The 26,584-nt window shown below is 43.2% G+C and overlaps 2 protein-coding genes across 4 annotated transcripts in view; one reads left to right on the top strand and one right to left on the bottom strand.

The window, feature by feature from the left end:
• The window catches only part of LOC102158679 (cell adhesion molecule CEACAM5), a 36,870-nt gene extending 25,590 nt beyond the window's left edge, over window positions 1-11,280 (top strand). Inside the window, exons 8-10 of the mRNA XM_084961014.1 lie at window positions 1,252-1,530; window positions 4,307-4,585; window positions 8,544-11,280. Of these exons, the coding sequence (XP_084817140.1) occupies window positions 1,252-1,530; window positions 4,307-4,585; window positions 8,544-8,653 (668 nt within the window). The 3' untranslated portion in view covers window positions 8,654-11,280. The remainder of the gene's footprint in view (window positions 1-1,251; window positions 1,531-4,306; window positions 4,586-8,543) is intronic.
• The window catches only part of CD177 (CD177 molecule), a 203,451-nt gene that overhangs the window by 142,199 nt on the left and 34,668 nt on the right, over window positions 1-26,584 (bottom strand). The window lies entirely within an intron of this gene.

Raw genomic sequence — 26,584 nt, 5'->3', positions numbered from 1 at the left:
AACTCATATCTTCCCATCCCCAAACACGGGATGTCCTTCCATTTTGTGTGTGTGTCCTCTTTAATATCCTAGCAACATTCGGTAGACTTTCATGGACAGGTCTGCTGCCTCATCGGATGAGTTTATTCCTAAGTATCTTATTCTTCTCAAAGCTGTTGCAAAGGAACCGCTTTCCCAATTTCCCTTTTGGATAGTTCCTGGTTAGTGCATAAAACACACAACTGATTATCATACGTTGATTTTGTATCCTGCAGCTTTGCCAAATTCATTCATTAGTTCCAACAGGTTATTTTGGTGCGGTCTTTGGGGTTTTCTACCCGTGAGGTCATGCCATCTGCCAACAGAAGTAATAGTACTTCTTCCATTCCAATGGAAATGCATTCTGTTTCTTTTTCTTGCCTGTCTGGCTTGGACTTCTGCACTGTGTTGAATAGCACAGCGAAAGTGTCATCCTTGTCCTCTTCCTGATCACAGAGGTAAAGCTTTCGGTGTTTCGCCATTGCCTGTAATGTTAGCAGTGGGCTTTTCATATACTAAGGGCTTTGTTTAGTTGCAGGGGTTTCCATCAATTTCTAAGAATGCCAGTATTCTGATAAACCAGTAACCATGACCCTAGTGATCTCCTTGGCTGTGATATTCAACACAAAGTCCAGGAAGAAAATCTCCCTGTAGAGTGAGAAAGACTTGGAAATGAAATCTCTTCCATTTCTAAGGTCAGGAAGACAGGGACGAGCCAGTCTCATTCCCTAATAAGGTATTTAACAAAAAGGAAAATGCCTTCCCTACTTTATGCAAAGTTCCCTGAGCCCCAGAGATGCACGGGGCTGGCAAGCATTCTTTCCCCAACATACCGAGAAGTTCACATATTCAAATCCCTAAAAGGAATAGGACCTGAACTTCCAGGGCCAAAGAGAGTTCCACAAAGGGCCAGTGAAACCACGTGGGAAAAGAATTCCACCTGGTGAGGAGGATGCTGGACACAGGGGCTGACAAGACACCACAGAGATGTCGAGGGGACTGGTCAGGGCTCATCCCGGGGGACCTGGAGGTCCGAGAGGAGGTGCTGCCCTCTCCTTACACTTCCTCCATGAGGAGAGACCCAAGACCTTGTTCACAGGGTCAGGGCCATCCTCTGAGTCGCCTTTACAGAGGTCACTGGGCCCCAGGAATGGCTGAGGTCTCTGAGGAAGGAGCGTGGCCCCCGGCCCCAGACACACTCGCCGCCAAGTCACCTCCTCTGTTTCTCCGCAGACCCAGTGGCAAAGCCCATCGTCGAAGCCAACAGCACCACCGTCACAGAACACGAGGACACCGTGGTCCTGAAATGCCTCACAAATGACACCGGGGTCGCCATCTCCTGGTTCTTCAATGGCCAGAGTCTACTGCTCACAGAGAGGATGGAGCTGTCCCAGGACAACGGCACCCTCACCATAGAGCCCGTCAGGAGGGAGGATGCTGGGCATTATCAGTGCGAGGCCTCCCACCTGGGCAATTCCAGCAAAAGTGACCCCCTCAGGCTGGATGTGAAATGTAAGTGACCCCTGGCCTCACGCCACATACCCTGGATGATTCGACCAATGATGTGCAAAACGGATAGAGGCCACAGCAGGCAGAGTTATCAGTCAAGAGACCACTAGGTAAACAGAATGGCAAAACGGTTAAGAGCTCAGTCTCTACCTCACATACACTTGGTTTCTAATCCTGGGTCTGGCAATTACTCTGCGAGCTTGCGCAAGAGTCTTCCTTTTCTCACAGTGGTAATCTCCACCATTTTTAGGTGGGTAAAATATACGTAAGATTCACCATGTTAACTGTGTTTTAAGACTACAGCTCAGTGGCATTAAGTACACTCATGTTGTCGTGCAGTCATCACCTCTGTCCATCCAGAACGTTCATGTTAACCGTACCAAACTCTGTACCCTTTACCTATACTCCCCTCTCCCCAGTCTGAACCCCTGGCAATCATCCTTCCGCTTTCCGTCTCTTTGAATCTGACGATTCTAGGTCCTTCTTTCAAGTGGAATCATACAATACCTTTCCTTTGGTGTCTGGCTTGTTTCACCAAGCATAATGTCTTCAAGGTTCCATCTCTCGTATAGGCTATAGCAGAATGGCATTTCTTTTGCTACATCTGTGGCATGGGAAAGCTCCTGGGCCAGGGTTGGAACCCACGCCACAACAGTGACCCAAGCCACAGCAGTGACAATGCCAGATCCCTAATCACTAGTCCATCAGGGAACTCCACAATGTCATTTCTTCTTAGGCCTGAATTACATATGTTCCCGTGTGTGTGTGTGTGTGTGTGTGTGTGTGTGTCCCCATATGTATGGATATACACACATATATATCACATTTTGTTTATCACTCATTAGTTGAACTTTTGTTTGTTGCCACATTTTGGATAATATGCATAATGTTCCTATGCACATGGGTGGACAGATACCCGTTCAAATTCTAGCTTTCTGAGTTCCCCTTGTGGCTCAGCAGTAAAGAACCAGACTAGCATCCTATAAGGATGCTGGTTCAATCCCTGGCCTCGCTCAGTGGGTTAAGGATCTGGCTTTGCCGTGAGCTGTGGTGTCGGTCGCAGAAGCGGCTTGGATTCCGCATTGCTGTGGCTGTGGTGTAAGCTGGCAGCTATAGCTCAGATTTGACCCCTAGCCTAGGAGCTTCCATAGGCCACGGCTGTGGCCCTAAAAAGACCAAAAAAAAAAAAAAATCCCTGCTTTCAATTATCTTGAGTAGAAATAATCGCTAATACTTCAGAAGTGGAATTGCTGGATCAAATAGTAAGTCTTTGTTCCGTCCTTTGACACACTGCCATACCATTTTCCACAGTGGTTGTACCCTTTTACATTCCCACCGGCAATGCACAAAAGTTCCAGTTTTTCCACATCCTTGCCAACATTTGCTGTTCTCTCTCTTTATTATGATAGCCCTCCTAATGAGTGTAAGGTGGGTATCTCCTTGTGGTTTCAATTTCATTTCCCTAGTGATCAGATATACCAATGAACAAGAAGCACATGCATTTTGGCATGTGTGATGAGAAAACGTGAGGAAGAGAGGGAGAGTCGCTGACATCAGATATTCTCCAATAAATAGAAAAGGGAAAAAGACAATGGAATTTTGACAGGGATTGCATTGAACGTATGGATCGCTTTCGGTGGTATTTTCATCTTAACCACTTATGTCTTCCCATCCACAAACATGGGATGTCTTTCCATTTTTTGCGACCTCTTTAATATCCCTGCAACATTTAGACTTTCGTGGACAAGTCTATGGCCTCATCAGATATGTTTATTCCTAAGTAGCTTATGTTATTTGATTTTTCTGTTGTTGTTGTTCTTTTTGCCATTTCTTGGGCCGCTCCCGTGGCACATTGAGGTCCCCAGGCTAGGGGTTGAATCGGAGGTGTAGCCGCCAGCCTATACCATAGCCTCAGCAACGCAGGATCAGAGCCGCATCCACAACCTACACCACAGCTCATGGCAACACTGGATTCTTAACCCACTGAGCAAGGTCAGGGATCGTACCTGCAACCTTATGGTTCCTAGTCAGATTCGTTAACCACTGAGCCACGACGAGAACTCCATTTGATGTTTTTGTAAAGAGAATTTTTTCTTAATTTCTTTTTTTGTATAGTTCATGGTTAGTGTATAAAACACAACTGATTGTTATATGTTGTTTTTGTATCCTGCATCTTTGCTGAATCATTCATTAGTTCTAACAGGTTATTTTGGTGCAATCTTTAGGGTTTTCTACATGTAAGGTAATGCCATCTGCCAACAGAAGTAATAGTACTTCTTCCATTCCAATTTATTTATTTATTTATTTATTTATTATTGCTTTTTAGGGCCACATCCACGGCATATGGAAGTTCCCAGGCTAGGGGTCAAATCCAAGCTACAGCTGCTCGCCTACACCACAGCCACAGCAACGCAGGATCCGAGCTGCATCTACAACCTACACCACAGTTCACAGCAAAGCCAGATCCTTAACCCACTTAGCGAGGCCAGGATTGAACCCTCAACCTCAAGGTTACTAATCAGATCGTTTCTGCTGTGCCACAATGGGAACTCCCTTCCATTCCAATTTAAATTCATTCTATTTCTTTTTCTTACCTGTCTGGCTTGAACTTTTGTACTCTGTTAAAGAGTGGTAGTGAAAGGGACATCCTTGTCTTCTTCTTGATCATAGAGGTAGAGATTTCAGTGTTTCACCATTGCCTGTGATGCTAGCTGTGGGCTTTTCATATAATAAGGCCTTTATTTAGTTGAACTTAGTCACCTCCTCTGTTTCTCCACAGACCCAGTGGCAAAGCCCATCATCGAAGCCAACAACACCACCGTCACAGAACACGAGGACACCGTGGTCCTGAAATGCCTCACAAATGACACCGGGGTCGCCATCTCCTGGTTCTTCAATGGCCAGAGTCTACTGCTCACAGAGAGGATGGAGCTGTCCCAGGACAACGGCACCCTCACCATAGAGCCCGTCAGGAGGGAGGATGCTGGGCATTATCAGTGCGAGGCCTCCCACCTGGGCAATTCCAGCAAAAGTGACCCCCTCAGGCTGGATGTGAAATGTAAGTGACCCCTGGCCTCATGCCTCATACCCTGGATGATTCTACCAGTGATGTGCTAAACAGAGTATCACTTAAGAGACCATTACAGTAAGCAGAATGATAAAATGTAAGAACTCAGTCTCTAAGTCAAATATACTTAGTTTCTAATCCTGGATCTGGCATTTAATCTGTGACCTTGCACATTATTTTTTCTATGTTACACTTTTTTTACATGGAAAAAAATTTGAGATTTAGCATTTCAGAGTTCCCATCATGGCTCAGTGGAAACGAATCTGACCACCATCCATGAGGAGGCAGTTTTGATCCCTGGCCTTGCTCAGTGGGTTAAGGATCCAGGTGTTGCCGTGAGTTGTGGTGTAGGTCGGAGACGTGGCTCGGATCCCCTGTTGCTACGGCTGTGGTGTAGGCCGGCAGCTATAGCTCCAATTCGACCCCTATCCTGGGAACCTGCATATGCTGGGTGTGTGGCCCTAAAAAAAACAAACAAAAAGATTTATCCTTTAAATAACGTTTAAGTTTATATCTCAGTGGCATTAGTACAGTCATATTGTTGTGCAATCATTACCTATATATATATATACACTCACTCTCCTTAGTATTGTCATCTAAACAATATTAAGTCTTTCAGTCCATAAACACAGGACATATTTCCATTTATTTATGTCTTCTTTAATTTCTTTCACAATGTCTTTTTTAAAAATTATTTTTTAGTTTTTCTGTGTACAAATCTGTCAACTACCTTGTAAAGTTAGTTCCTAAATATTTATTCCTATCGATCCTGTTGTAAATGGAATTTTTAAAATTTCCTTTTAATATTGTTTGTTCATTTTTCATGTATAGAAATACTGCTGTTTTTATATGTTGGCTTAGTATCCTGCAGCTTTGCCAAGTTTGTTTATTGGTCCTGATAGGGTTTTTTTGTCGGATTTTTATGGTTTTCTATATAAGGATCACCTGGATTTCATTTGGAAATAGTTAATTTTACTTCCTAATTTACAGTTTCAATGTCATTTATTTCTTTTTTCTTTTCTTTTTTTTTTTTTTTTTTGCCTAATTGGTCTGCCTATTACTTTTATTTTTTATATCTGCATTTTTTCATTTTTTTATTTTTTATTTTAAGTGAAAATTGCACCTTTTTTTTTTACTTGCTTTTTAGGGCTACACCCAAGGCATATGGAGGTTCCCAGGCTAGGGATCAAATCAGTGCTGCAGCTGCCAGCCTATGCCACAGCTCATGGCAATTCCAGATCCTTAACCCACTGAGTGAGGCCAGGGATCAAACCCGCAACCTCATGGTTCCTAGTCGGATTTGTTTCCACTGTGCCGTGACAGGAACTCCTGCCTATTACTTTTAATATTATTTTGTATAGAAGTATAAAAAGCAGGCATCCTTATCTTGGTCTTGATCTTAGTGGAAAAACTTTACTTCTCAAATTTAGAATGATGTTAGACTCAGGTTTCAAAATATGGCCTCCGTTTGTTTAGGTGGTTTCATTCTATTCCTAGAGGGTTTTACAATGAACATATTTTGAATTTTGCCCAATGCTTAAACTGATTTAATCTCTTTCATAGTTATAGTTCTATTTATATTTTTCATGTCTATATGATTCTGCCTTGGTATCTTTTGTGTTTCTAAGAATTTGTCCATTTCACCAGTTATGCAATTTATTGGCATACAATTATTCATAATACTCTTGTAATTCGTATTTCCTGAGAATTGGTAGTAATGGTCTCACTTTCATTTCTGTTTTTTTTAATTCTTTTCTTTAATGAGATTGTTCTCATTTTCTTTCAGTTTTTATTTATTCATTTATTTATTTGTCTTTTTGTCTTTTTAGGGCTGCACCCACAGCATATGGAAGTTCCCAGGCTAGGGGTCAGATTGGACCTACACCACAACCACAGCAATGTGAGATCCGAGCCACATCTGTGACCTACACCACAGCTCACAGCAAAGCCAGAACCTTAACCCACTGAGTGAGGCCAGGGATTGAACCCGAGTACGCATGGATACTAGCTGGGTTTGTTAATCACTGAGGCACAACAGGGATGCCCTCATTTCTGATTTTTGTAATCTGAATCTTCCATTTTTTTTTCCTTGATCCATCTAACTAACACTTTGTCAATTTTGTTAATCTCTATTGAAGAAACAATTTCTGGTTTTATTGATTTTCTCTATTATTTTCTTATTCTCTATTTTATTTCTTTCTACTCTAATTGTTATTATTTCCTTCTTTATGCTAGCTTATGGTTTGGTTTGTTCTTCCTTTGCTAGCTATTTCCTTAAGTTGTAAAGTTTGGTTGTTGATTTGATATAATTCTTTTTATCTATTTTTATTTTTTATTTATTTATTTATTTATTGTCTTTTTGCCATTTCCTGGGCTGCTCCCGCGGCATATGGAGGTTCCCAGGCTAGGGGTCAAATCGGAGCTGTAGCCGCTGGCCTACGCCAGAGCCACAGCAACGCAGGAGCCGAGCCATATCGTTAACCCACTGAGCAAGGGCAGGGATCAAACCTGCAACCTCATGGTTCCTAGTCGGATTCGTTAACTACTATGCCACGACGGGAACTCCTGATCTGATATAATTCTTTTTAAATGTAAGCATGTATAATTATAAACTTTTTCCACAAGATTCTTAACTTCTCTGAGCCTCATACACCTCAAAAGAAAATCAAAATGAAAGTACCGGCTTCAAGGCATTATTTCACACATTAAAGTAATAGTCAATTAAAACTCTTAGCAAAATGCCATACACAGAAGAACTATTCCATAAATGTTAGATACTATTATTACTATTACCATGAGGCTCTATAAAATCAGGTACTCTTAGAGTCAAGGACTACCTGACTCTAAATCATCTCTTATTAGCTATTACTAGGTTTTTTCACCACTGAAAGCCTCAGGTATTTCACTTGTACAATGGAAATAATGTCAATCTGGCAGGGTTATTATATAAATTAAATGAGATATATGGAAAGTGTATAGCACAGAGCAGGGTACATAATAGTAACTCATAACAATAGCCAGCATCAGCATTAATCTTCAAACTTGAGCTGATTAGTGAGGGCAACAGAAATAAAAAAGAATAACCAGATGCAAAAGGTATTATATATTGATGGGAAGAGAGGCATAATACAAAACACCCAAAGGAACATATTACTGACTAAATATGGGAGATGAAAAAAGGAGTTGAGTGCATAGTTTCATGTCTGATATGACAGTTTACATTCTGTGAGATGCAGCCAAGATGGGATTAGATATACAAGACATTAACTGGGGGAAATGCCTGTGAAGGAAAGTGGGGCAGGAGTGGGAGGAGCCTGGGAGGGTCCTCAGACCATGATGCATACATATCTGATGTCTGTGAAGAAGAACAAGAAGGAAGGAAGTTTTAGATTGCAGTGCAGTTTAAGAGGGTGTCTGCAAAGCTGACAGGGAGTCCTGGTGCTAAAATCACCCTTGGAGGGAGTTCAGTTCTCAAGAATTGGGATTGATTTCACATCCTTGCTGGATGCGTATGCGAAAGGTGGTATCTCTGCAAAGGGGTAGTGAACTCGGAGGCCCTTCCATCATTTAAGTCCCCACCACAAGACACCTGAGAGGCACATATTTATGGCTACAACACTTAGTACCCAGAAAAAGATGTAACCATCAAAAGGTGGGAAGTTATACAAAACTAGCCATCAGCTCCTCTTACTTCAAAAATATCTGAGTGCAGAAATGCGTGGTGGAAATTTAAGCAAGTGAACATCAACCTAAAAATACAGTGAGAGAGAGAGAAAAAAAAACACAAGAATATAGTCGCTTAATCACCTCTCAGCAACCTTCCCACAGAAAATTTATTCCTTGAAGGAGCAAGTAGGTACACCCTCATGTTGCCAGTTGTTTCCCAAAGCATCTCCATTTGTAAAATAATACCACCTTCATTCATTCTTCTCTTTTATTTCTATGACAGATGATTCAGCAACTGGCCTCTCAAGTGGTGCTGTTGCCGGGATCGTGACTGGAGCCCTGGCTGGGGTAGCTCTGATAGGAGCCTTGGTGTATATTCTGTGTGTGATATAGACCAAATGGTATGATGCATTTCCTCTTGTTTTGTTTCTCTAAACCTAACTGCCATGCTTGGGAGAGGGAAGGAAACTTCATCCCTGTCTCTGAGCCTGGACCTGCTTCTCACTCTTCCTAAAGCCCTGCTTCTCGGCATTAATTCCTCTTCTTCCCTGGTCTTCATGCTTCCTGTGCCCCACTCTCACTTGGACATGGTTATTTCCATCCCCTTCTGGTTTAGAGGGGGCAGAGCCAGTTGTGTTCCTCTGTCCCCAGTGAGTAAAGCCAAGATCCAAAAAGGAAAAGTAAAGAAGAAATTAAAATAGGATCACAGAAAGGGAGTAGTCTGCTCTCAAAAATAGTAGCAGAAGGAGGGAGCGATAGGACAGGAAGAGAACCTAAGAAAAGGCAGAAACAATCAAAGGCACTTGAGCAATAAATAAACTGAGAAACAACCAGCCATCTACCGACAAAAGAGGAAAGGTGTCAGGGTAGAAATAGGCTCAGAAGCAGTCGATGTGAAAGGCCCTAAATGTGAACAGCCAGTAACCAGGAAAGGAGTAAACACTAGAAGGGATGATTGTAGACTGAAGGAGGTCCTCAGAGGCAAGAGTACCAACCGAGTGTAAATGAGCGTTGAGGAGCCCCAAGGAATCACGCTGACAGTGTCCTTCCTAATTCAAGGTGCAAATAAATGTCAGTCACAGTGTCTCACATTTATTTAGGGCAAGTGACCGGCATGATATCACAGAGCACAAATCCCCAGACTTCAACCATAGTAAGTAAGTAAACCCGCTCACTCACCACATGCCCTGCCCCAGTCGAAAATCCTGATTCCCAATATCTCCCTCCCTTCTGAGTTTTTAGAAGGGATCTCCGTGTCCCAACCTTAATTTGTCATGGGTTTTCACACCCTTCCTTGCCAAGCAAGATTCCCCTGAGACCCAGCCCCGGGAGAACACTCACTCCCACCAGACCAGGCAAGCCAGGAAGGCCATGACATGGACATGTTCACAGGAGCCATTCTTCATCCTTGCTCCTTTCCCTCCTGCCTCTGTTACGGACGCAGGCATCTCCTTTGGTGAGACTTTCCCTGCCTTTGCTGCTCGGGGTGCTGTGGGCCTTAATGCCCCTCCTTGACCCTGGGGCCTGTTGCTGAGAAACACTCTTGGGCAACACTCAGGCCTTGTAAACTGGAAGAAATCTTCAGAAGCCCACAGAGGCCTCCTGTAGCTGCCAACCCCTCCTTGGTCTAATGTCCTGGGGTCTGGACCACAGACTGAGGGAAGGAAATTCCTTAAATGATCATGGGCCACCCCACACCCCACCCTGCCACCACCTGCCACCTCCTTCAGCCAGAAGTCACAACAGCTTAGGAACACCACGTTCTGAGGCCACAAGTCAGCTCTGCATTTTCATGGGCTGATAACTCTTCTTCTGCTTCCCCAGGTCACAGCCATGTCAACAACTCACCTAACAAGGTAAGTACTGCCAGTTTCATTAGCTCCTTTTCTCAAGGAAATATCTCCATTTAGAATGGGTTATTCTTGAAGACACAAATGTGAGATCAAGTATAGGCCAAAGTTCCTCACTGCAGCATCAAAGAATTATTGGTTAATCACTCCCAAGAGTCTAACTCATGCAAGAATGTTGACTTCGAAATTTTTCCCACCCTATTTGAATCTTGGCTATGACCTTGAGCAAGTAACTTAACCTCTCTGATGCTTAGCTTTTTTAATCTATAAAATGGGCTTGCTGCCCACTTCAAAAAGAAGTTCAAGTAATTAAATGACATAACAAATGTAAAGCACCCAGCACAATGTCCAGTGCAAGGAAGGCACTAGATTATCCTCCTTCCTGTGCCTGAAATCTGACCCTGCTCTTCCTGTCAAATAATAGTTTCCATTCTAATGGGTCTGAGGTCTTAGTTCCTTTAGAGTCTATTAATTTTACTGAATTTTCTCATCTGACCTTTCAGTAGGTATACTGAACTATATATACTGAAAAGTGCTTAGATCATATTTTAACAATCTATGAATCTTCAGTTGAAAAATATATGTAAAAAGCATCCAAATCAATAAATAAAACATGTCATTCTCCAGCTAAAAAAAGATATCCAGTTACTCCCCTGCAAAGAGTAACTGCTATCCTCACTTCCAATGTACTAGATTAGTTTGTCTGATTATGCTCTTACATAAGTGAAAAACACAGTATGTCCTTACATGTGCTTGGCTTCTTTCATTCAAAACTTTTTTTTTTTTTTTGAGATTCATCCATATTGTTGATGTCTTTAAGGTTTTTGTTCTTATTGCTGTATCATGGTATTCCACTGGAGAATTCCATTATCTATCTTTTCTAGTGATTCTTCAATAGGATGTTAGCAAGCAGAGACGATGGCTAGTAAAAGCCCTTCTTTGAAGCCAAAAGTCTCAAAGTAGTGAAATCACGTGGAGCTGGATCACACTAGCCAAGGTGAGGGCCTAGGCTGTGACACTGATTTAACTGACTGCTGCTCATGCCTTTCAGATCGATGAAGGTGCCTATTCTTCCCTGAACCTCAATGCCCAGGAATCAAAGAAATCTACTTTAGCACCTCCATCTCCAATAGCCACAGAAACGATTCATTCAGAAGTTTAAAAAAAAAAGAGAGAGAGAGAAATGCAGCCAGTCCTGCTTGATGCACTGCTGACTTATTCCAAGCTTCTCAGCCCCATCCCCAGGAGACCCCTTTCCCCTCAGGGAAAATGGGAAGAGGGTCTTTCCCCCCCTTCATTCCCCAGTGAGGCTCATCCAGGCTGCCTAGTCACAGCCTCCTCCTTCGGTGTCAGTAGATGAAAAGGCACATGTAGGAGGAGGTCTGCAGGAAACCCAACAGTCCTTGTCAGTGACATGCGGCAAAGCAGACCTTGGGAGAGAGGTGCCAGGGCCTCTGCCCCTCCCCATTTCCTGACCTAAACTGGTTTTAAACTTGCCTGTTCAGAACACACTCATTCCTTCCCACCTCAGCCCTGTCCTACTGGAGTCTAACTTGAATTTGGCATAACTTTAAGAGTTATGTCCTTTTGCACTGGAAGACGTGCCATTTCTGGAAGAAATGAGGAGAGAAAAAGGAAGAGGAAAAGCTTCTCCTTGCTCTCCAAAACCTGGTGTGAACTCAACACCACAGGGAAATACCAACTTGGGACTGTAAATTTTACACCTTTGTCCGCTGTCAAGGTTATCTATTTTCAGGACCTGGGTCTAAACACCTTGTTGCTTACCTAGAATACCACCTGGCCTTTGGAAAGTCTATCTTCAGAGAATCTATTAAAAGCAACTAGAAAACAAACAAACAAATAAACAAACAAAAAAGGAGTTCCTATTGTGGCACAGTGGTTAACGAATCTGACTAGGAACCATGAGGTTGCAGGTCCTATCCCTGGCCTTGCTCAGTGGGTTAAGGATCCAGCATTGCTGTGGCTGTGGTGTAGGCCAGTGGCTGCAGGTCCGATTAGACCCCTTGCCTGGGAACCTCGATATGCCGTGGGAGTGGTCCTAGAAAAGGCAAAAAGACCAAAAAAAAAAAAAAAAAAAAGGCAACTAGAGGAAGCTCCCTTCTCGGCTCAGCAGTTAACAAACTCAACAAGAATCTATGACGATTCAGGTTCGATCCCTAGCCTCTCTCAGTGGGTTGAGGATCCAGCATTGCCATGAGCTGGGCGTAGGTCACAGACATGGCTCAGATCCCAAGTTCCTTTGGCTGTGGTGTAGGCCAGCAGCTGTAGCTCCAATTCGACCCCTAGCCTGAGAACTTCCATATATAGCAGGTGCAGCCCTAAAAAAAAGAAAAAGAAAAAAAAAAAGGCAACTAGAAAACCACTTGTCAGGATCCATAAGTGGTTCCTAATGAAAAATGCAAAAAATATATATATAAGTATATTATAATAACTTTATGGGCTTTATTCCAGGAAATATCCATAGAGGGAGACATTACTGCTTTAGGGGACAGTCAGCTCATAACAAAAACAGTTTGCTGGGATTTGGGAAAGGAATCTGAAAGCTATCCTTCAGAGATTATTTAGATAATTGTTAAAGAAATCACAATTTGGGTATTGGGTTTTTTCCCTTCTTATGAGGCATTTTACTTTTTGTAACTGCTTATTTACATGAAAGGGGTTATGTTTACTTAGTTACCTGTGTAAGCCAATCTGACTGCCTTAGGGAAAGAAGCCCCTCAAACCCTCCAAGTCCCTCTGGCCAGGAGCCCCTCAAGCCTTTTACATCAGGGGCTCCACTCAGAAAATAGGAAGCAGCTGTTCTCTACATTCCTGGCCAGAAATGGATCTCACTCAGTTTCTACGCATCAGACCAATTATCAGCACCACCATGATCCATGTCCCTGCCTGTGCATTTCCATCCGTCTAACCCACTCACCTTCTCAGGAAACCTTGGCCTCTGCTAAGCTGTGTTTGGTCCTTGAGAAGTGGGGGCGCCCTGAAGGAAACTACCACTCATGCTGTTGGTGCTGTTTGCAACCTAGAAAGCTGCACTGGTGCTGATGCTCCTTAGGACCCAAGGGGAGGGATGTAACTCAGCCCTAGGCTTCTTGAATAACCTCTGCAATCTGTTTTCTGCCCTGGCACCTATGAGACCCAGTGTGTCAGCAGAAAAGGAAGGGAGGGAGAAAGAGAAGCACGTCCTCCTGTCACTCAGCCTTCTGCACAGATGGAAGCTCCTCGGGGTTGTTGAGAAAGGTTGTTGGGTTTTTTTGCTTTTTAGGGCCACACCCAGGGCATATGGAGGTTCCCAGGCCAAGGATCTAATTGGAGCTACAGCTGCAAACCTACGCCACAGCCACAGCCACAGCCACGCCAGATCCAAGCTGCATCTGTGACCTACACCACAACTCACGGCAACACCAGATCCTTAACCCACTGAGCGAGGCCAGGGATTGAGCCTTCAACCTCGTGGTTCCCAGTCAAATTCATTTCCCCTGGGCTACAACGAGAACTCCGAGAGAAAGGTTTTATTCCATATCCATGAGCTGATCTCATGCTGTGTGGAACTGACCCCCTCAAAGAGGGCTGGATGGCAGGTCTCTGTACTCAAGTACCTCTTTCAGGGTTTTCTAACCCTGACACAGACTGTATGCACCTCCTCTCATCTGTGCTATTCTGTGTAATTTAATTTTGCCTGGCTAAGTCTGCTTCTGAATTATTTGTAAAATTTGCTCTATATTTATAATAAAAATTATATATCAGACATCAACATGCTGCCTCACACTTTTACTGCTTTCCATAATGTCTTCTTTACCTGCAGAAGAAACAGAACTTGCTTAACTGGGGGTCACAGTGAACCATCTCTAAGTCTACATATAATTGATCTAGTGATCAGAGAATTAGCTAAATGCCTTTGCACATCTGCTGACAAAGTGAGTCTGTCTAGAAACAACAGCCCACAGCCCCAAAGTGCCTGGAAGAAACTGCCTATCTTCCTCTGGGAAACAGGACGATTTCATGAGTAAAAGATCTCCTGGCCTCATTATTAGGAATAAACCACATTTCCCACACAGATGTTCTCATGAATCAGATGCAGCAATACAGCTTTCACTCCTAGCAGTCTCCTCAGGTTCAAGCATATAGAAATCTCTCTAGCACCCGCCCTCTTCTTTGTGTCCCGTTCCTTCCTTCTGTCCCCTCACAGGTCAGATCCATTCTAACCTGGATAACCCTCCTTTATTAACTCCACCAAAAATTAGCTGCTACCTCATTTCCTTCACTGCCAAGCAGCTGAAACATATGCTGTCTCTCCCCTGCCCCGTCACCTGATTCCTCCTGGCGCTCTGCACTGCTGCCTCTGTTCCCAAGACAGAAGCAGCATAAAATCAGTACCCATCTCTTGGCCAATGCAAAAGTACATTCACTGCCCTTGCATGGTTCACTTTTACAACATCTGAGACCATAGACAACATTTTCCTTCTTGGACGTTCTCCTCCTACGCCCCAACCTGTGCATTGCACCCCCACATCGGATCTCAATTCAGATCTGCCAGTCTCATTCCACACCACCCTCGTTCCACAACTTCCATGGCACTCTGCAGACGGCTCCTTCACAAATACCTCCAGCCCCTACCACTTCCCAGAGCTCAGACACTCACATCCAAACACCTTCTGATCACAGCAACATCTTATTTGATCCACCTCCTAGAATAAAGACATTAAAGACACAAATAAACCAATGGTACCTAATTAAACTCGAAAGCTTCTGCAAAGGAAACCATTAAAAAAAAAATAGACAACCCACAGAATGGCAGAAAATTTTTGCAAATGACTCAACTGACAAAGGCTTAATTCCAAAATATATAAACAATTCACACAACTCAATGCAAAACACACACACACACAGTTGAAAAATGGGCAGAAGACCTAAATAGACATTTCACCAAAGAAGACATGCAGATGGCTAGCAGGCACATGAAAAAATGCTCAACATCACTAATTATTAGAGAAATGCAAATCAAAACTACAGTAAGGTACCACCTCACACCAGTTAGAGTGGCCATCACTAACAAGTCAAAAAATAACAAATGCTGGAGAGGATGTGGAGAAAATGGAACCCTCCTACGCTGTTGGTTGGAATGTAAATTGGTACAACCAGTATGGAAAACAGTTTGGAAACACCTCAGCAAATTAAATATAGAACTACCATATGACCCAGAAATCCCATTTCTGGGTATATATCCAGACAAAACTTTCATTGAAAAAGATACATACACCCCTATGTTCACTGCAGCACTATTCACAATAGCCAAGACATGGAAAAAAACTAAATGCCCATCAATGGATGAATGGATTAGGAAGATGTGGTACATATATGCAATGGAATACTCAGCCATAAAAAAGGACAAAATAATGCCATTTGCAGAAACATGGATGGAACTAGAGACTCTCATACTGAGTGAAGTGAGTCAGAAAGATAAAGACAGACACTACATGTATCACCGATATGTGGAGTCTAAAAAATGGCACATATGATCTATCTACAAAACAGAAAAGATCATGGACATGTAGGACAGACTTGTGTTTGCCAGAGGGGAGAGGGAGGGAGTCGGATGGATTGGAGTCTGGGGTTAGTAAATGAAAACTCTTCCATTTGGAGTGGATAAGCAATGGCACAGTGAACTATATAACTAATCACATGTGATGGAACATGATGGAGGATAATGTGAGAAAAAGAACGGGTCTCTTTGCTATATAGTAGAAATTGACAGAACATTGTAAATCAATCATAATAAAAATTTTAAAAAATAGGAGTTCCCGTCGTGGCGCAGCGGTTAACGAATCCGACTAGGAACCATGAGGTTGCGGGTTCGGTCCCTGCCCTTGCCCAGTGGGTTAAGGATCCGGCGTTGCCATGAGCTGTGGTGTAGGTCACAGACGCGGCTCGGATCCCGAGTTGCTGTGGCTCTGGCGTAGGCCGGAGGCTACAGCTCTGATTCGACCCCTAGCCTGGGAACCTCCATATGCCGCGGGAGTGGCCCAAGAAATGGCAAAAAGCCAAAAAAAAAATTTTTTTTTAAATAAATAAATACCTTCCAAAACTTCTCCCCACCTAAATGGCTTCCCCCACAGCACATGCATTTCTCTGAGGACACCACTGCTTCCTCAGCCCTTGCTCTTTTTTTTCCCAGACTCAATGCATCACCAGAAGTCTGTTGATTCTTTTTTAACATCTCTGTTAGGTTGTTCTCCCCACTCCCATCCCCCTAAGTAACCCAGGCCCTTAGCACCTCTGCTGGAAGCACGGCTTGAATTCTCAGCTTTGGTCTCTCTACTGAAATCCTCCTTACACACTACTGCCTCACACTACCTTCCTAAACACTGGTTCACTCTCCTACTCAAGAACCTACAGAGGCCTCCCTTGGCCAATCAGAGAAGTTCCAGTTTCTTCATCTTTGCTAATACTTCTCTTGCCAGTAGTATATTCCTTCGTTCTAATTAGATTTGTCTCCTTACCCATCCCTGCTATACACACACAGAGAATCCGTAGTCCCAATAACATGCCTGAAAACAGATACCAAACGGGGCGATGTTCTCTCCCTTATCCTGAAGGGAGGAGTTATTCACACCCATCATCACAAGCAGCAACTCTAATCATGGGGAGGATGAGGGACCTGTGGTATTAACATGTAAACCTCAGATTCAGGACACAACCTGCTTGTGATTGAGAATCTTTTCCTGACGACCAGTTTACACGTTCATGAAATCCTTATGGCACAGCTACTGGGCTACAAGTCTCCGTGTTGGATCCCACAAAAAATATAGAAATGAGAAACACAGGGCACCTACCCCAGGGAACAGAAAGGCTAAGACAGGAGATAAGACATGATAATTTATTATAATACCAAAATAGAAATGGAAAAATGCCACAAGGCAAGACAGGGAGAAATCCAGTGGGACATATAGCTATACATTAGAACAACTGGGAAAATTTTAGAAACAACTGGTATCAGGCCCCACCCATATTTGATTTAACTGGTAAGGGGTGGAACCCAGGCACTGGCAATTTTTTTAAAGTTTCCCAGACACTTTAGAGAGGTGAGATTAAGATGGCAGAATAGAAGGACTGGAGCTCAAATTCTCTCCTAAAAACAACAAAATCACAACCAAATGCTGAGCAATCCTCAACCAAATAGACTAGAAACTTTCAAAAAGATATCCTACTCCAGAAGACAAAGAGGAGGCCACATCAAGAGGTAGGAGCGATTACATGATATAAGCAACCCCACACCTCCCAGGTGGGTAGCCCCACAGACTGGAAAGTATATCACAGAGACTCACCTACAGGAGTGAAAGTTATGAGCCCCACATCAAGCCCCCACACCTGGGGATCTGGCATTGGGAGAAAGAGCCCCCAGAGCATCCGGCATTGAAGGCCAGTGGGACTCATGCACAGGAGCGCCACTCCACAGGACTGGGGGAAACAAAGACCCCATTCTTTTTTTTTTTTTTGTATTTTGCTATTTCTTTGGGCCGCTTCCGCGGCATATGGAGGTTCCCAGGCTAGGAGTCGAATCGGAGCTGTAGCCACCAGCCTACGCCAGAGCCACAGCAACGTGGGATCCGAGCCGCGTCTGCAACCTACACCACAGCTCACAGCAACGCCGGATCCTTAACCCACTGGGCAAGGGCAGGGACCGAACCCGCAACCTCATGGTTCCTAGTCGGATTCATTAACCACTGCGCCACGACGGGAACTCCGAGACCCCATTCTTAAAAGGCGCACACAGACTTTCATGTGTACTGGGTCCCAGGGCAAAGCAAAGTCTCCATAGGAATCTGGGTCAAACCTGACTGCAGTTCTTGGAGGACCTCCTGGGAAAATGGGGTGAATGTGGCTTGCTGTGGGGGAAGGGCATTGGAACCAAAGCCCTGCCTTTCTCTGGAGGGGGCCATTTTGGGAAAATATGGCCCCACCCATCAGCACTGAGAAACCCCAGGCCAAACAACAACCCAGGTGGGATCATAGCCCCACCCATCAGTAAACAGGCTGCCTAAAGACCCCCGCCCAGGCACATAGCCACCTCTAACCTCACCCACAGACAAAGCCCCACCCACCAAAGGGATAGGAATCAGCTCCACCTACCAACGGGCAAGCACCAGTCACTCCCATCAGGAAGCCTACAGCAAGCCCCCATACTGACTTCAGCCACAAGGGGGGCAGACACCAGAAGTAAGAAAGGCTACAACTCTATTATCTGTAAAAAGGTCACCACACCAAAAACCTATAAAAATGAAAAGATGGAGAACTATAACTCAGATGAGGGAGAAAGAAAAAACCCAGAAAAACAGCTAGGTGATCAGGAGATTCTCAGCCTCCAGGAAAAAGACTTTAGACTGTTGGTGCTGAAGATGATGCAAGACATTGGAAATAAACTGGAGGCAAAGATGGATAATTTCCAGGAAACACTGAGCAAAGAGATACAAGATATAAAACTTAAGCAAGAAGAGATGCAAAATTCAATAACTGAAATAAAAAATTCATTAGAAGCAGCCAACAGCAGAATACAGGAAGCAGAAGAACGAATAAGCGAGGTGGAGGACAGATTAGTGGAAATTACGGATGCAGAACAGAAAAGAGAAAAAAGATTGAAAACAAATGAAGAGAGTCTCAGAGAACTCTGGGACAATGTTAAATGCACCAACATCCATATTATAGGGGTGCCAGAAGGAGAAGAGAGAGAGAAGGGAACAGAAAAAATATTCCAAGAGATAATAGCCGAAAAAATCCCTAACTTGGGAAAGGAATCACTCACTCAAATCCAGGAATTGCAACGAGTACCATACAAAATAAACCCAAGGAGGAACACCCCAAGACACATATTAATCAAACTGACCAAAATTAAAGACAAAGAGAAAATCTTGAAAGCAGCTAGGGAAAAGAAACAAATAACATACAAGGGAACCCTGATAAGGTTATTGGCAGATTTTTCAGCTGAAACTCTGCAGGCCAGAAGGAAGTGGCATGATATACTTAATGTGATGAAAGGAAAAAACCTCCAACCAAGATTACTTTACCCAACAAGGCTCTCATTCAGATTTGAAGGAGAAATCAAAAGCTTTACAGATAAGCAAAAGCTAAGAGAATTCAGCAACACTAAACCAGCCTTACAACAAATACTAAAGGAACTTCTCTAGGCAGAAAAGAAAAGGCTGCAACTGGAGACAAAAATTCCACAAATGACAAAGCTCACCAGTAAAGGTATATATACAGTAAAGATATGAAATCATCCATGCACAATTATACCACCAAAATCAGAAATCGTGAGAAGAGGAGGGTACAAATGCAGGACATTGGAGATGCACTTGCAATTAAGAGATCAGCAACTTAAAACAATCTCATATATATATATATATAGACTCCTATATCAAAACTTCAGAGTGACTGAAAACCAAAAATCTACAATTGATACACACACAAATAAGAAAAATCAACTCAAATACAGCACTAAAGATAGTCATCAAACCACAAGAGGAGAGAACAAGAGAAGAAGGGAAGAAAAAAGAGCAACAAAAACAAATCCAAAGCAATGAATAAAATGGCAATAAGAACATACAAATCAATAATTACCTTAAATGTTAATGGACTAAATGCCCCAACCAAAAGACACAGACTGGCTGAATGGATACAAAAACAAGACATATATATATATATGCTTTCTTCAAGAGACCCACTTCACTTCTACGGACACATGCAAATTGAAAGTCAGAGGATGGAAAAAAATATTCCAGGCAAATGGGAATCAAAAGAAAGTTGGAGTAGCAATACTCATATCAGACAAAATAGACTTTAAAGTGAAGAACATTTTAAGAGACAAGGAAGGTCACTACATAATGATCAAAAGATCAATCCAAGAAGAAGATATAACAATTTTAAATATCTATGCACCCAACATAGGTTCACCACAATATATAAGGCAACTTCTAACAACCTTAAAAGGACAAGTCAACAACAACACAATAATAGTGGGGGAATTTAACACCCCATTTACAGCAATGGACAGATCGTCCAGACAGAAAATCAATAAGGAAACACAGGCCCTGAATGAAGCATTAGACCAGATGGACTTAATAGATATTTATAGGACAGCCATCCAAAAGCAGAAGAAATACACATTCTTTTCAAGTGCACATGGAACATTCTCTAAAATCAATCACATCCTGGGCTACAAATCAAGCCTCAGTAACTTCAAGAAAACTGGAATCATATTAAGCATCTTTTCTGACCACACTGCTATATGACTGTAAATCAACAAGAAAAAAACTGCAAAAAAACACACAACACGTGGAGCCTCAACAACATGCTGCTAAACAACCAATGGATCACTGAAGAAATCAAAGAGGAAATTTAAAAATACCTAGGGAGTTCCCATCGTGGCACAGTGGTTGACGAATCCGACTAGGAACCATGAGGTTGCGGGTTCAGTCCCTGCCCTCGCTCAGTGGGTTAAGAATCCGGCGTTGCCGTGAGCTGTGGTGTAGGTTGCAGACGCGGCTCGGATCCCGAGTTGCTGTGGCTCTGGTGTAGGCTGGTGGCTGCAGCTCCGATTTGACCCCTAGCCCGGGAACCTCCATATGCCGAGGGAACGGCCCAAGAAATAGCAAAAAAAAAGACAAAAAATAAATAAATAAAAATACCTAGAAGCAAATGACAACAAAGATAAGACAGTCCAAAATCTATGGGATGTAGCAAAAGTATTCTAAGAGGAAAGTTTGTAGCAATACAAGCCTACCTCAGGAAACAAGAAAAGGATCAAATAAACAAGCTAACTTTACATCTAAAGCAGCTAGAGAGAAAAGAACAGACAAGACCTAAAGTTAGTAGAAGGAAAGAAATCCTAAAAATCAGAGCAGAAATCAATGAAATAGAAACTAAGAAAACCATAGAAAAGATCAATGAAATGAAAACTTGGTTCTTTGACAAGATCAATAAAATTGATAAACTCTTAGCCAGGCTTACCAAAAAAAAAAAAAAGAGAGAGGACTCAAATCAATAAAATTAGAAATGAAAAAGGAGGAGTTCCCGTCGTGGTGCAGTGGTTAATGAATCTGACTAGGAACCATGAGGTTGAGGGTTCGGTCCCTGGCTTTGTTCGTTGGGTGAAGGATCCAGTGTTGCCGTGAGCTGTGTAGGTCGCAGATGCGGCTCGGATCCCACGTTGCTGTGGCTCTGGCGTAGGCCAGCGGCTACAGCTCCAATTAGACCCCAGCCTGGGAACCTCCATATGCCACAGGAACGGCCCTAGAAAAGGCAAAAAGACCAAAAAAAAAAAAAAGAAATGAAAAAGAAGAAGTAAAAATGGACATCACAGAAATACAAAGGATCATAAGAGACTACTGAATGCATCTACATGCCAAAAAAATAGAAAACCCAGAAGAAATGGACAAATTCTTAGAAAAGTACAATCTCCCAAGACTAAACCAAGATGAAATAGAAAAGATGAATGGACCAATCACAAGAACTGAAATTGAAACTGTGATTTCAAAACTTCCAACAAACAAAAGTCCAGATGGCTTCACAAATTCTATCAAACATTTAGAGAAGAGCTAACACCTATCCTTCTGAAACTATTCCAAAAAATCGCAGAGAAAGGGACACTCCCAGACTCATTCTATGAGGCCACCATCACCCTGATACCACAACCAGACAAAGACACCACAAAAAAAGAAAACTACAGGCCAATTTCACTGATGAACATCAATGCAAAAATCCTGAACAAATGCTAGCAAACCGAATCCAACTGTACATTAAAAGGGATTATACATCATGATCAAGTGGGATTTATCCCAGGGATGCAAGGATTCTTCAATATCCGCAAATCCATCAGTGTGATACACCACATGAATAAACCGAAAAACAAAAACCATATGATCCTCTCAATAGATGCGGAAAAAGCCTTTGACAAAATCCAACACCCATTTCTGATAAAAACCCTTCAGAAAGTGGGCATAGCGGGAACCTACCTCAACATAATAAAGGCCATATATGACAAACCCACAGCGAACATCATTCTCAGTGGTGAAAAGCTGAAAGAATTCCCGCTGAGATCAGGAACAAGACAAGGATGTCTGCTCTCACTGCTACTGTTCAACATGGTTTTGGAAGTCCTAGCCACGGCAATCAGAGAAGTAAAAGAAATAAAAGGAATCCAGATTGGAAAGGAAGAAGTAAAACTATCACTATTTGCAGATGACATGATACTATACCTAGAGAATCCTAAAGACTCTACCAGAAAACTGTTAGAGCTCATCCATGAATGTGGCAAAGTCGCAGGATACAAAATTAATACACAGAAATCGACAGCATTTCTATATACTAACAATGAAAGATCAGAAAGAGAAATTAGGGAAGCAATCCTGTTTACCATCGCATCCAAAGGAATAAAATACCTAGGAGTAAACCTACCTAAAGAGACAAAAGACCTGTACTCTGAAAACTATAAGACACTGATGTAAGAAATCAAAGATGACACAAATAGATGGAAAGACATACCATGCTCATGGATTGGAAAAGTTCAATATTATCAAAATGACTATACTATCCAAGGCAATCTACAGATTCAATGCAATCGCTATCAAATTACCAAGGACATTTTTCACAGAACTCAAACAAAATATTTTAAAGTTTGTTTGGAAGCACAAAAAACCCAGAATAGCCAAAGACATCCTGAAAAAGAAAAATGGAGCTGGAGGAATCAGGCTCCCTGACTTCAGACTATACTACAAAGCAATAGTCATAAAAACTGTATGGTACTGGCACAAAGACAGAAATATAGATCAGTGGAACAGGATAGAAAGCCCAGAATTAAACCCATGCACCTACAGCCAACTAACCTATGACAAAGGAGGCAATATTATACAATGGAGAAAAGATAGCCTGTTGATTAAGTGGTGCTGGGAAAAGTGGACAGCCACATGTAAAAGAATGAAATTAGGACACTCCCTAACACCATACACAAAAATAAACTCAAAATGGATTAAATACCAGATAGTATAAAACTCTCAGAGGAAAACAGGCCAAACACTCTCTGACATAAACAACAGCAACATCTTCTCACATCCAGTAAAAACAAAAATAAATGAAAGGGACTTAATTAAACTTAAAAAGTTTCTGCACAACAAAGGAAACCCTAACAAAACAAAAAGACAACCCACAGAATGGGAAAAAATATTTGCAAATGAATCATCTGACAAGGGATTAATCTCCAAAATTTATAAATACCTTCTGTAGCTGAATACCAAAAAAACAAATAACCCCATCAAAAAATGGGCAGAAGATCTAAACAGACAATTCTCCAAAGAAGAGTACAGATGGCCAAAAAACACATGAAAAGGTGTTCAACGTCACTCATTATTAGAGAAAAGAAAATCAAAATCACTGTGAGGTACCACCTTATACCAGCCAGAATGGCCATCATCAAAAAGTCTACAAACAGTAAGTGCTGGAGAGGGTGTGGAGAAAAAGGAACACTAGTACACTGTTGGTGGGATTGTAAATTGGTTCAACCACTGTGGAAAGCAGTATGGAGATTCCTCAGGAAACTAAAAATAGAACTACCATTTGATCCAGCAATCCCACTCCTGGGCACCTATCCAGAGAAAACCACGAGGCGCAAAGACACATCTACTCCGATGTTCATTGCAGCTCTATTTGCAATAGCCAAGACATGGAAACAACCTAAATGTCCACTGACAGAGGAGTGGATAAAGAAGATGTTGTACATATACATGATGGAATATTACTCAGCCATTAAAAGGAATGAAATACTGGCATTTTTAGCAACATGGACGGACCTAGAAATTATCATGCTAAGTGAAGTCAGTCAGACAATGAAACACCAACATCAAATGCTATCACTTACATGTGGAATCTGAAAAAAGGACACAATGAACTTCTTTGCAGAACAGACAATGACTCACAGACTTTGAAAAACTTATGGTTTCCAAAGGAGACAGTTTGGGAGATGGGGGGATGCACTGGGGGTTTGGGATTGAAATGCTATAAAATTGGGTTGTGATGATCATTGTACAACTATAAATGTAATAAATTCATTGAAGAAGAAAGAAGTCATACAAGGGCTCCAAGAAGCCTTAGCAGAGGGGGTTTTCAGCACAGAGGGCAGGTCCCACCAAGTTGACTTGGGGCCTCAGTGTGGTCAAGGGGACATACGCCTAATATGGGGGCCTCAGAAAATATTTGGCACCGGTTGCTCTGAGCATTTTCGTGCATCTTTCTCTCCACCTCACCCTTAGCTACTGTTCAATCTCCTGGTCTGAACGGTTCCCTAGACACAATACCACAAGGCCTCCAACTGCCCTGACCTCTCACTGCCATTGTCCTTCTTAACAGTGGCTAACAGTGGCCTGCTTCTTGCTTGTCAAAGCGCCTCTAACCTTCCCGGAACAGGATGATTCCTCTGTCATAGACGCTCTCAAATCACCTGGATCCTACTCACAAGTCCAAGGGTGATGATGACTAAATACTCAACACTGAATTTCTGAGAGCTGACCTCAGACAGCTCAGGAAGGTCTGGTGTGTCATCCTCCACTGCCCACACCCTCACACACATTACATACCTAAGAATAAAACAAAGCAAATTTCAGTCCACATTAAGGAAAGGTCTAACATCTTTTTAATCAGCCCTCTGACAACACAAGTTACTAGTACATTGCATAAAAAGCAGAAACATAAAGAAAGCAAACCCAGCGTCTGAATCACTTCCTCTCACCATCAACTGCCATTGACCCCACACTCTGACCCACAGGCTCACACCCAGGCTCAGGTAATTCACTCTTGCTCATTCACAGAACCCACTCTCAACTCTTTTTTTTTTTTTACTGAAGCATAATAGATTTACAGTATTATATTAGTTTCAGATGTACAACAGTGATTCAATTTTTTTTTTTTGTCTTTTTTTTGCTATTTCTTTGGGCCGCTCGCGGCATATGGAGGTTCCCAGGCTAGGGGTCGAATCGGAGCTGTAGCCACCAGCCTACACCAGAGCCACAGCAACGCGGGATCCAAGCTGCGTCTGCAACCTACACCACAGCTCACGGCAACGCCAGATCCTTAACCCACTGAGCTAGGCCAGGGACCGAACCCGCAACCTCACGGTTCCTAGTCGGATTCGTTAACCACTGCGCCACGACGGGAACTCCCACTTCAGTTTTAATAAACATCCCAGGTAACACTCACACGGACGGTCTGAGCACCACTCTGTGAGAATCCCAACTCATCACATCCCCACAGGACTGCTGAGTGGTTAGGAGCACAGGCCAGAAAGTCCCCCAGGTGACCTGGCTTCAAATTCTGGCTCAAGCCCTGCAGCTGCAAGGCCTTGGGCAACAGACTACATCTTGGTCCCCACATCTGTAAAAAAAAAAGGGGGGTGGGGCTCATAAAAGTACCTACCACATGTGCCCTTGTGAGGAACAAATGAGGTCATCTGGTTATTTAAAGTGTTTAGCACACTGCCTGGCCTGCAGTAAGCACACAATATTTGTTGATTGTCAGTTGTTCTATTAGTACACGACTAGTGGTACTAGTTGTCAACTGTACTGTCACCAGCAATGTCAATCAATGCACTGGCTGTTAGGAGTTTCTACTGCAGTATGTACACATCAAACGCCTTACCCCCGAGGAATGGGCAGGTCAAGAAATTTTTAAGCAGTAAGGAGCCTTCTAAGGACGTTTCTAGACCTAGGAGCCTAGCCACTAGCTTCTCCTTCTAAGGCACTTCTTCCTCTCCACCCTCCTGGTCTCACCCCTCCGCCTTCTGCCCGTGGACAGGTGCTCTCAACACAACCTTACATTCACGCTGTGCTCTGGGTTTCGTAAAGAAAGCCAAAGGGCCTTAGAGTGCGTGACTGCCTGCCCTTCTCCGCCACCTTTCTCCAGAAGTTCTTCCTTTCTCCCTCCCTCCCACCTCGCCCCTCGTCGCGTAACAGCACCCACTTGCCAAAGACTTACATTACAGGCAGGTAGTAAGTGACCCCCAGGTTAAGAATGTCTCTCTCGCCCAAACCCTGAAAAGGCACCCTGATCAACAGAGGAAAGGGTGATGAGGAGCGGAACTCAGCCCTGTGCCTTGTGACGAGGAGACCAGGCCGAGCAGTTCCGCACAGGCGCAGCCCCCGGGCTCGCTCCCGCTTCCCCTCCTCAGCCTCCACCACTCACTCGCTCCAGCCCCAGCTCCTTGGGGAGCTTCTTCCCACTGCCTGGGCAGCACTTCCACCTGCACAGTCCACAGGCACCTTGTCTAAACATTTCCAGGTCTGAGTTAGCATCTCGGGCCCGAGACAACCTCCCCTCATCCTTATCTCAGGGTTCGTGGCATCTGATCACCCAAGAGCCCTAACTGGACGCCGCTCCCCCTCATCTTCAGGCCTCCTCCTCACCACCCTCTCCTCTC

Source organism: Sus scrofa, chromosome 6, assembly GCF_054392235.1.
Source record: "Sus scrofa isolate SSC_HxYL_T2T_F1_AM1 chromosome 6, Sscrofa_HxYL_maternal_Yorkshire_Landrace_v2.0, whole genome shotgun sequence".
Classification (NCBI taxonomy): Eukaryota; Metazoa; Chordata; class Mammalia; order Artiodactyla; family Suidae; genus Sus; species Sus scrofa.
This window is presented reverse-complemented; position numbering and strand designations above follow the sequence as displayed.